Genomic DNA, 11,494 nt, shown 5'->3' with positions numbered 1-11,494 from the left:
CAGAAGCGATATCCAGGTAATGGGAACAGCTAACACTTGAGGAGAGGGTTAGAAAATACAACTAAAAATGAACCGAGGTCAGTCTGTCTCTTTCCTAACACAAGTCTGGTGGAACCAGCACGAATTCCCTTCGGAGCCAGGCTTTCCTGGCGTCATGCGCAGTGCGGGCTGGGCGTGGTGTGGCGGTTTTCAGCTTTGCTCTCCAGGCACCGCAGGGGCATGTGCCCTCCACACTGCAGCGCGCCCAGGCTGTGCTCAGTCTTCCTTCTCTTCTTTTCGTGCCCCAAACGTGGAGACTGTATAAGAAGAGGGCCGTCACCCCACCTTCCCAGCGGGAAGCTAGGCCCCGGTGTCCACCCACACCACACCCACTACTCACACTCATCGCGGGCCTTCATGCGGGCAATGAAGGAGTAGCTCTTGTTGCGGCGGTAGTTCTCGTAAGGGTCGTCCAGGGCCACGCCCACGCCCTTATACTGGTCCCACTTATCCCGCACGTCACCGCCCTTAATGGGGTCCTGGATGCCCTGCTCCTTAGCGCCGAGGCCACCAGACCCGCTCCAGCCTTCAGAGAGTAACAACACAAGGCCATGACCGCATCCCCTGTGAGCGGCCACCCAAACCCCGCTGGGAGCTGGCCCGGGCTAGCGCACTCACCCATCTTCACCAGCATCTGGTGGCCTTTATTCTCTTCTCCAAGCCTAGAATCCGGTATGGGAGGTGCCGAGTTAGAACCCAGGCCAGCTGCGGAGCTGAAGGAAGAGAGCCATGCTGTCAGCTGGTGACCCCTTCAATGGGCACCCGAGCACCGGGACACCCAGTCAGGTGGCTTACGGTGGGGTGGGGCTCCGGGACCTGGAGCGGCGCCGCCTCCCTGGGGAGTAGGACTTGGACCTTGATCTGGACCTGGACCTGGAGCGGCTCCGGGAGGAACGCGACCGGCTGCGGCTTCTGTGGAGACAGTGGGACAATGGGGCGCCGGTGGGAGCGGCGCCCACAGGTTTCCTGACGCTCCCACATGCCTACCTGGATCTGGAGCGGGAGGACGACCGTGAGCGGGAGCGGGACCGTGAGCGGGAGGAGGAGCGGGAGGACTTGGAGGAGCGCGAGCTGGAGCGAGATGAGGAGCGGCCTCGGCTCTTGGACCTGCTGCGTGACCTGGAGGGGCCGCTGCAGGGAGACGCCACAATGAGCACAGCACAATTATGCAGCCACACACCACTGCGCCAGCCCCTTGACACCGCACAACTCACCTGTTCCTCTTCTCCTGGCCCTTGCGCCGTCGCGCCCGCATCTTAGCTCGGAAGAATTCGTAGAGGCCGTTCTGCTCCCAGCCCTCACTGTAAGACACAGTCCCCATCAGAGACCTGAGGCAGCCCAAGGGCCACAGTGGCCAGGGAGGGACTCCTCTGCACTAGGAAGCTAACCAGGAGGCAGGTCCACGTCCTGGTAGACAGCCAAACCCTAGGTGACCTTGTAAACACATCACCGCTTTCTTAGTGGCTGCTGTGGCAGGCTGGACTGAGGCTGGATGGCACAAGGCCAACACTCACCCCCTGCCCATCATCCAAAACCCACATGCAGTCTTCAGAGGAACCAGCTCCTCCTCACCTGCAGGACCAACTTGGAGAGTGGGGTTCAGCTAGGCCTTGGGGCCCAGCCTTCCTACCTGTTCCTCGGCCTGTCATGGGAGGGTGGGCTGTAGAAGGCCTCCACAGCCGCCAGCAGCCGCTCACTGGGCGGCATGGGGGGCGGCAGGCGGATGTCTTTGGGGTCTAGAGGCTTGTACTCGTGGTCCTCCAGCTGCAGGAGAATACAGTTGCGGCCTGTGCCCGGAGCCTCCCTGGCCACCCGGGGGACAGCCGCAGCAATGTCCTTCCTCCCTTCTAAACCGCCCGTCGGGGCCCAGCATCACCTTCACAAGAGGGGCCATTAACCCCGCTGGAAGATCGAAGTAGGGCACATTGGGGACCAGGCTGGGGTCGTCATGGTTGATGTGAGGTGGGCCCTGTCGCCGCATGTGGGGGGGCTGACCATTGAAGCCGTGGGGAGGAGGGCCGAAGTCGGGGTGCTGGGGCCCAGCCCAGGGTGGGTGCTCATTGATCCCAGGGTGTGGCATGCGGTGACCAGGGTGGTGATGAGGGGGTCCCATGTCTGCAAAACAAAACATTGTCTGGAGCTGCCTGTAGTAGGCAAGCAGGGCAGGAGGGCCAGCGGGGCTCTGGGAAGAAGCAGAAAGATGGAACACAGTGTTTGGGGTCTGGGTGCAGCTAAGGGGACTCAATCCAGAAGCCTGAAGAGCCACCACAGCATCAGTGGCAGTGAGCTAAACTTCCACCACCTCACTGCAGTGTGCAGAGTCTTCTCTGCCAGGACCCAAACACAGCTGAGCTAGCAGCTGGCCTCAAACACAGAGCCAGCCAGCTCCCTAATGGTCCTCAACCCAACTGCCTGGCGTCCTTTGGAGAGAGAGGGAGGACGCATGCAGCAGAAGCCTTTGTGAGTCCACCCTGAAGCTGACACTGCAACAGAAAGAGACAAGACACAGGCACAGCCTCAGAAGAGCAAGCAGCCAGAAAGGACAGCACGGCCAGGGGGGCTCCAGGGGCGCCTCAGCACCTCTGGCAGGCAGCCTGCCTCCCAGCGTGTGTGGGCACAGGGTGCAGGCTACACCCATCCCATCTGTGCCTGCCACCCTATAGCACTGACAGCCAGGACAGGGAGGCAGCCTGGGACACTGCAGGGGACCTTCCACTACACTGGTCCTGACTCACCTGCGGGGAAGTCCCCCTGGGGATAGTCGAATCGGTGAGGGTAGGGTGGCCGCTCAAAAGGGTGGCGAGGTGGGAAGTCATCCTGCATGAAGCGTGGTGGGAAGCGGTTGAAGTTGTGGGGGTGTGGAGGCTGGTTGAACTGTGGGTGCTGCTGGTGGGGTGGGAAGGGCCCACGGAAGTGGGGGGGCCGCTGCATCCGGAAGGGCGGCTCACGCTGGGCACCACCCCAGGGTGGCGGCTCATGCTGGTTGTTCCACGGTCCTTCAAACTGGTTATTCCAATTGGGGTCTGGCTGGTTGTTCCAGGGGGCATCTCGCTGCCCATTCCAGCCAGGGTCCCCTCGCTGCTCACCCCACATGCCCTCGTGGCTGTTGTTCCAGGGTGGGCAGTGGGGTGGTCCACCTTGGTGGTGCGGGTACGGGGGCTGCTCAGGTGGCTGCAAGGCAAAGCACAGACATGAGCTCAGGAGGTCTAGTTACCACCTCACCCCAAGGTGCATAGGCCACACTCCACTCTAGTCCCAGGGCAGCCTGCAGCACAACCCTCTTGCCCCAGCCTTGTGAAGACTGGGGTTCCATGCATGCCCCCCTTGGCCTGGCTCCAACCCCACGTCTAGGGATGGAATCCAGTGCCTCACCATCTGCCTGGGCTGCCCACTCAGCATTAACCTTCAGTTTGGGTGGTGGGCTGCCATACTGGCTAGGAAGCCTCAGTGACCCAGCCCTCAAACCCTACTGAGCCTGTGCAGGTAAGGCCTGCTCCCCACCTCTCGCTCCCAGGTCCCGTGTGCCCACATAGCAAGCTCACAATAGCACTGGGACATGGGTGCGAGTCCTGAAGCTGAGGGATGGGAGGCTCATATCTGAGTCTGCTGTTCTCAGCCCACAGCCACGCCCCGGCACCCCTAAGTGTCCTCTGCGTTCAGAGTCACCAGGAAGGCCACACTCAGCAGGCCAGGTCCTGGGGAGGAGAAAGTCTGCTGTGCCCAGACACTGCAGCCAATCTCACCTAGCAAACTACAGGGCGGTTTTGGTCAGGTCACGCAGCTCTGCCCTGGTCTAGAAGCTTCCCTCCCTGAGCCACCCAGAGTCCTAGCACTTGAGCTGCCATCTACAGCCTCCTGGATGGACCTGAAAGCTGCACTAGTAAAGACAGGCAGAGGAGAGTCTGAGTGGCCCCAAACAATGGTGCTACGGAGACAAGGGTCTGCCTAGGCTCTGCTGTCTCTGTGTGACTATGGCCAACCCCACAAGACCCCACCAGTGGGAGCAGGCCTTCTGCTCAGCCATGCATGTGCACTCCAAAAGACCTGAGAAAGCACCTGTTGTTGACCCCAAGGGGCAACGGGATGAGGCTGATCAAACCACGGGGGCTTGCTTGGCGGGATCTGCTCATGGGGGCCTGGGCCGCGAGGGCCTGCCGCTGCAGGGTCCTGGACACCAGCCGAGGCCTCGTACTCTGAAGAGCCAGGCATCTGGATGGGAGGCTTGTTGTCATCTGACAGGTGACAGGCAGTGAGAGGAGAGGTGGTGAGTCCCCCAACACCCAGGCCAGCCCAGGGCAGCCTGAACTGCAGTTCCTAAGCTCACTGGAAGCCACCACTACCATTGTCACCACCACCCTCTTGTGACGCAAAAGGACAGTCAATGCTCACGGCACAGCCTGTCTTCTCTACAAGTCACAGAAATATCAAGTGTTGTTGTTTCTGGCTTTTGGCTTTTTGAGACAGTTTCTCTGTTTGGCCTTGGCTGTCTTGGACTTGCTTTAGGCCTGAGTGCTGGGACTACTGGCGTGCACCGCTGCGCCTAAGTTAAAGTCACCTGTGTGCTTACAGACGGTGCATCTTCTGCATTGCAGCTCAGCTTGCTCTATGAACCTGGAGATCAGTGCCACCCACAACGAGGTCCTCGTCTTGCACAGCAAGTGATCTGCTGACTGAGGCGTCCCTGCAGCCCAGGCTGGCCTTGAACTTAATAGTTCCTGGCCGAGATCACAGCCATTAGGCACCATGCGTGGATGGAGCTCTTCTGACAGTAGCCCACAACTTGAAGTCCTCCCACCTCAACTTCCTAGGTGCTCACTCTCAGAAGTGGTCCTTTACACGCACACTAGATACGCACACGTAACACATGATGTTTAGGACTTGGTGGTATGTGCTGAGCTCACCCAGTCTGAACCAAGCCATGCACCAAGTGTGGGTTAGGCCTGCCCTCCTCCTGTGCTGGGCACACACGTGGACTCGGTCTGGCTGTGGAGCAAAGTAGGGGCACCTCGTACCTGGCTGGGTAGTTGGTGGGATGGCGGGGGCAGGTGTTGGGGCCGGCGGTGGTGCTGGTGGTGGGGGCGTGGCCTTCACTTCTGCTTCCATCTGAGGCAGCTGGATCTGTGGCTGCTGCTGTGGCTGTGGCTGTGGCTGCTGTTGCTGCTGGGCCAAGCTGCTGACAAACTCCTCATGCTGTGTCTTGAGGCTCTGGATCTGCTGCTGGAAGGCCAGCTGCACAGGCTGCACCACTGACGAGTACTCATTGATGAGTGTGGCCTGGTGGGGAGAGGAGCACCACTGAGGATACCAGCACGGGGCCCAAGAGCCAGAGGGCATGTGGGACTCACTGATGGAAACAGCCACAGTGGGCAGTGTCAGCGTCTCTGGTGAGGGACATCCCTGCTGTGCGCTGCTCACCTGGTACTGGCCGAGTCCCAGGGCGGGGCTCTGCAGCTGCTGAATGATGGAGTCGTCAAAGTAGCCGTTCTTCTCCCAGAGCTGCAGGAGCTGGTGCAGGGGGAGACTCGTAAAGCAGAGGCCATGGCGCCCAGCCACCTGCCCGCCGTGCACCCAGCCCCAGGGCAGCCCAGCCAGCCCACCCGCGCACCGCCACCAGCCGTGTACCCGAGCGATCTTCTGCTGCTTGTCCTCCTCCACAGCCAGGAAGCTGGTGCAATAGATGGGCACAACCACCTTCTGCAGGGCAGCCAGCAGCTCCCGGGCCTGCTTGCGCTGGCTGTGAGGGAGAGACCTTCCGCGCGTCAGGGCCCTGGGGCGGGACCCGGCCACGCTCCCGTTACCATGCGGCTGTGGCCACAGCACCCTCTCCTCAGGAAATGGTCCCCTAACCAGGTAGAGCACTGACTAGACAACCTACAGCACAGGTAGCTTGTCTGGGGAGACAGGCGAGTGCTACTCAGAACCAGACCTTCTCTGTCAGAAAGGCCTATCCGAGCCCTTGCATGTGTGTAAAGGAGTAACATGGCTGCCGTCAGGACCAGGTCACCACTATGCACAAGCAGACTCCCCAGCCCGCTGACAAGGCTACCTGGAGCCTAACCACCAGGAGAGCTGTGCTCAGCCCACGGCCACTGAGAGGGGTGAAGAGGAAGAAACACCCAAGAAGGCCCCTCCAGCTGGGCGGCATGGTGGATCCAGGCTTCTGGGTGGCAGTGGCTCAGCAAGACAGCCCATATGCAGACACAGGGAAGGTGCAGACACAGGCTAGCAGCTTCAGCTCCCACACCTGAGGTCAAAGGGCAGCAAGGGCTGGCCAAGAGCTAGGTGAGGGAAGGCAGTGGAGGCCAGGACTTTGTGTGAGCTCAGGTGAGGAGTGTCCCAGGGAGTGGGAGAGAGGCCCGACCCTGAGGGGCAGGAGCAAGCCACTGCGAGAGGAAAAAGGCCACAGCGCATCAGGGGGTAGATGACAGAGACACCGCTCACTTCCCAGCCTGACAGAAATAAGGAGAGGTGGCAGGGAGGGCACCTCAAAGAAAAACAGAGGGGAGACCAGGTCAGCTTCTCCTGCCTCACAGGCGCCATGCACTTATCAGGAGGCTGGGGCCATAGTGCAAAGAAGAAATCTGATGGGCAGAGAGTCGGGATACATCAGAGCAGAGGAGAGGGTCCCCACAGTGGAGCAGCCAGGCTTCTGGCTGTGCAGAACAGTGGCGGGGAGGGAGGACAGCAGACCGAGGCACACACATGATGGCTGCAGAGGCAGAGAGGAGGCAGCAGAGCCCAGGGCCTGCCTTGGGGAGGTGCCAGCCGCTGTCCTGGGAGGGCAAGCAGTGGACTTGTGTGTGGGTGCAGCAAGGATGGGCTGGGGGATCAGGCGCCTTGGGAGACCCTTACAGGTATAGGCTATGGTGCAGTAACTCACCAGTGGTGCAGCACGTCATTGATCAGATAGATGAGGTGCAGCCGCAGCTCGAAATGCGCGCCTTCAGCGGTGATGCGGTTGCGCAGGTGACCTGCCATCAGCTCACAGTGTGGCGGGGACTTGGCATTGCTGAACATCCAGTTCTTCCCAGCCTGAGAGTAAGGCCAGGTTGAGTGCCTGCTCCATCAGGCAGGTGACAGCACCCCCAGCCCACACTGAGCTCACCGAGATGGCATCCTTCGTACAGGTGTCAATGATAGGCTGCAGCAGGTTGTCAAACTCACTCATGTCCAGCTGTGTCTCTTCCAGCAGCTTCTGCATCTGCTGCTCCAGTGCATGCGCCACAGCTGCTGTCACTTGCTCCTGGGAAGGCAGCGAGGTACAGGTGGGGTGAGTAGGGCCCTAACACGCATGCATGCTGGTCAGTCTTTAGCCAGTGCCAAAGCCATGGCCAGCTGGCCTCTGCTGAGGCTAGGGAGGAAGGGAGGGAGGGAGGATTGACACTCGCGGCAGGCGCCTGTGACCCTAGTCCTCGGGAGGCTGAGGCAGGAAGGCTGTATTTCCAGGCAGCTTTGGGATATGCTGTCTCAAAACCAAACCAAAACATAAATGGCAGGCACTGGCCACCAAGCTGGTTAAGTTCTGGTGTCCAAGACCTCACTGTCCAGCCTATGACTGACGGCAAACATCCATGCATGCTGTATGACACTGACACGCAGGGAAAGCCTGCATGGAGCTGGCACTCAAGTCTTGACGTTGTTCCTTTCATTTCTGGTAGCTCACCCTATGGAATTTGGCAACAGGACAGGCCTAACAGATGTGCCCTCACCACTTACTAAGCCTGGCAGGTCCCTAGTCAGCAGGTGGTGGCATCCACAACGGGTACAAATGCACCCAACAATGCCTGTGGATGGCACAGTCCTACCAGAAGGCGACCCCAGGATCACTGGCGTACCTGGCGCAGGGCCAGCAGGTGCTGCTCCTGCTGCTGGAGGCCCCACTGGCTCTGCTGGATGAGCTCGTCCACTGATGGGGTGCCTTGGGCTGGAGTGAGGGATGCTGTGGGAGCCAGAGGAGGTTGAGGCAGAGGAGGCATAGCTGTGGTCTGCTCCAGCTCTGGGGCCTGCTGCTTGCAGATGACTAGCAGGAAAGAGATGGGCGCTGTGAGCTCAGGCTCAGGCCCAGGCTGCCCTCAGTGACACCTCACAGGGGCAACCTGCTGGCACTTCCCTGTTGTGCCTGGACTCCCTGGAGACCCTCAGGTGCCTTTATGCTACCAGGTCCGTGTCCCATCCCTGGCTCTGACCTATCCCTCTTCCCTTCTCACCCAGGCCTGAGCTGCTATGGCTGCAGGCATGAGCACTGCTCTCCCAAGGGCAGGCGGGCCCGCCCACGCCACTGGCCCTGAATGCCCTTCACTGACCACAGCAGCATCCCGCAGTCTGGGCAGCACGCGGACGGCTTGAGTGCCCCCAAGCCCTGCCCCACCTCCCACAGTGACCCTTCCAACCTGCAGCCCCTGGACCAGCAGCAACACCCTGGGGTATGAGGTAAGCGTAGCCCCAGAGCTGGCCAGACGAGGTTATCGTACATCTGGAGAGGACAGCCCCTGCCCACAGGCAGGACTTCAACAGTGCCGCCTGCTTGTTCTCCACTTCTGGGTCCCGCCTGTCTCAAATGAACATGGCCACACTCTCTGGGAGCCCAAGGCTCATCCAAAAGAAATGGCCTTTGGACACACACACACACATAAACCCAAAGAAAGTAAGGTCCTAGAGCAGGTGTCACTGGGGCCTTGGTGGCACCCTACACATCTGCCTCATTTAATCTCTGGATCCCGCATCCCTCTGGGAAGCTCCACTTTGGAGAAGCTATGGGATGGCATGGGTCCTCACTCACGGTGCCAGTGGACTTTTACAAGCTTAGGCTTCTCACACTCACTGCACTGCTCAGGTTTTTGTTTGTTCTTCAGACAGAGTCTCTGTGTGCAGCCTCGGCTGTCCTAGACCTCACAGATGTCTGCCTTTGCCTCTGGGTGCTGGGACTAAAGGTGCACACGACCATCGCCCATCTGCACTAGTCCTTTGCCACAGAGTTTTCGAAGGGTGATTTTTAGATCAGTCTTGGGTTTAGTGATAAAATACTGAGTTGGCCTGCAGCCCTTTCTGAGCCCATAACTTCCAGACAATGTTCATAACAGCAGGCCCTCTCTACTCCATGTCTCCCCTGTGGCAAACCCAAGCCCTCTTCCAGACTGCCACCACCATCAGCCTGCCCAAGGCTCTCTCCTGGGAGCTCCTGGCTGTCCCTGTCATGTTCAGTAGGGCCTACTGTGGTGTACCTCACAGAGTGTCCTTCAGCCAGGGCTTCCATGTACTGTCCTCTTCCTACTATGGTGTTAGGTCTACAGTGCCGTGTCCAGGTGGGAAGGGTGGACATGGGCTTCCTGTGTAGCTTTCAGGGATATTTACAGTGAGGCGCTGCCCACACAGACACCCCGAGCTGAGCCTGTCTGCGTCCTCTGGTGGCTCCCTGCTGCTTTAGGGTGGCTGTGGCCTTGGTGCTGTGGGGTTAAGGACACACGACGCAGATGCGCTTTGTGTGACAGCAGACAGCTTACCTCTACCTAGGCTGCCAGAGCCTCTTCCCTCACTGGCACATCAAACCCTCCCTCCATTCACTTGTGTGAAAATTCAGCTTCAAGTCCCAGTGCTCCGTGGACTCAAATCTGTGTGCTTCCTACCACTCGCCCACATCGCGCTGCAGACACCGTGTTGGCAGCTGTCAGCTTTGAATGCCCCATGGCTTTGCAATGGCAGGCACTCATTGCCACAGCTTACCCAGAGGCTAGAGAGCTACCCTAAGTACGAAAGGTGTGAATTCTGACATGCTTCTACTCCCAGAGTGGATGTGCTTGTAATCCCACCACCTGAAAAGCTCACAGCCCCAGTAACACACTGCAGGGCCAACTTGGGCCACAGTGTGAGACCTTCAAAGACCAGCTGTGCCTCCTAATTCTATTTTCCCCCTTTTGGCTTGAGGCAGGGTCTATGCAGCCTGTACTGGAACTTGAAGACTGGCCTGGCCTCAAACTCACAGAAATCCACCTGCCTCTGCCATCTGAGTGCTAGGATTAAAGGGTGGTCCATCACAACTGGCTCTAAAGTCTTTACTTCTATTGTTTTGTTTTAAATCTTTTTTTTTGATGTTCACGTGGTTGGGGTAAATTTGGGCGAGTTGGTGAATGTCTTTAATCCCAACACTCGGGAGGCAGAGGCAGATAGATCTCTGAGTTCAAGGCCAGTCTGGTCTACAAAGCTAGCACCAGGACAGTCATGGCTGCACAGAGAAACGCTGAAACGAAAGCCACTGAAAAAAAGAAAGGAAGGATGGAAGACAGACGCTGCAAAAGCTAAAGGGAAAGCCTTTTGATTTATGCATCTGAAATGCATGGAAGTCTCTGGCCTCAGCCTACAGAAAGGGCTGCACGGTTCCTACCCGGGGCACAAGCCTCTGCCTCCCGCCTTCCTGCAGATGCGGTTTTCCCTCGGTAAAGATGGTCCAGGAACTCCCGAGCCGAAACCCAGAAAGTGAATCTATCAGAGTGTCCTTATGACACCCAGGGCCCCGGGAACAGGAGCGGAGAGACAGCCGCCCGGCTCTGCAGAGGAAACAGCGACTCCAAAGCAAGCGGCTGCGGCGGAGCCCGGGCTGGACCCCGGGGCGGCCACGGGCGGGGGGAGTGGGGGGAGACGACGGGGGGACTCACGCTGCTGCTGCTCCAGCGCCAGCTTGCACTTGTAGTAACTGTAGAACTCGCCTCCGAACAGAAACGAGAATTTAGGGTTGTCCTTCTGCTTCTCCATCGTCATTTTCTCGAACTCGGGCCCGTTGCGAGCCACGAACTGAGCGAGCTTGTCGATGACATTCCGAAGCTCCTGGTCTGCAGGACGGAGGGGAAAGCGTCAGTAGGAGCAGGCCGCCCCGGGAGCGGGGCCGGGGTCCTGTGGGGCGGGCCGCGGCCAGGCGGCGGCGTACGGGTCCTGCCTAGGGCCAAGCGCGCGCCAGGAATGCGGGGACCCACGGGAGAGGCCGGGGGAGGAGCGGAGAGGCCGCGGCGCGCTCCGTCACTGGCTCGGGGACGCGGAGAGGCACGGCCGGCCGGCGGGGGTGCGCAGGGAGAACCCAGTGACCTCCGCTCCAGGCTGGGCCTCACCATCGGGCGGCAGCGGCATCTCCATGGCTGCGGCCGCTGGAAACGTCCTCCACCGCCTCACGATCGCCCACCAGCACCGGCCGCGGAAGCCGGCCGGAAGTGGCGCAAAGGGCGACGTTTACGACGGCCTCGCGGGCCGCTTCGGTGCGCCATTTACGGCTGTCGCTGGGAAACACCGGAAGTGAGGACTGGAGGAGGGCGGGAAGAGGCTGCGTGAGGAATCGCGCGTACGAGGTGGGCAGGCGAGGCGCATGCGCGGGAGCTTCTCGCGGCTTGTGCCTGACGGTGGGCGGTGCGGAGCGGCGTCGGCTGGAGTTTGGGTGTCGCGTGGTTTCCCTGCGTCCTAAACAGCCTTCTGC

General features: G+C 59.9%; 1 protein-coding gene across 2 annotated transcripts; it reads right to left on the bottom strand.

Moving 5' to 3' along the window:
• Positions 1–223: 223 nt before the first annotated feature.
• On the bottom strand, positions 224–11,232 carry Cherp (calcium homeostasis endoplasmic reticulum protein). Of its 2 annotated transcripts, none has more exons than XM_051169742.1 (18): positions 11,136–11,232; positions 10,689–10,862; positions 7,875–8,059; positions 7,145–7,282; positions 6,920–7,071; positions 5,662–5,806; positions 5,455–5,544; positions 5,052–5,313; positions 4,096–4,271; positions 2,775–3,210; positions 1,916–2,154; positions 1,670–1,803; positions 1,254–1,340; positions 1,027–1,170; positions 835–951; positions 658–752; positions 380–565; positions 224–296 (listed from the first exon to the last, which is right to left on the bottom strand). In XM_051169742.1, the coding sequence occupies exons 1-18, from the start codon at positions 11,158–11,160 to the stop codon at positions 256–258; spliced, it is 2,826 nt and encodes a 941-aa protein (XP_051025699.1). In that variant the 5' UTR covers positions 11,161–11,232; the 3' UTR covers positions 224–255. The 2 variants fall into 2 exon arrangements, with proteins under 2 accessions (XP_051025699.1, XP_051025700.1); XM_051169743.1 differs by having other exon boundaries at positions 5,662–5,773.
• Between the last annotated feature and the right edge of the window lie 262 nt (positions 11,233–11,494).

Source organism: Acomys russatus, chromosome 27 (assembly GCF_903995435.1).
Source record: "Acomys russatus chromosome 27, mAcoRus1.1, whole genome shotgun sequence".
Taxonomy (NCBI): domain Eukaryota; kingdom Metazoa; phylum Chordata; class Mammalia; order Rodentia; family Muridae; genus Acomys; species Acomys russatus.
This window is presented reverse-complemented; position numbering and strand designations above follow the sequence as displayed.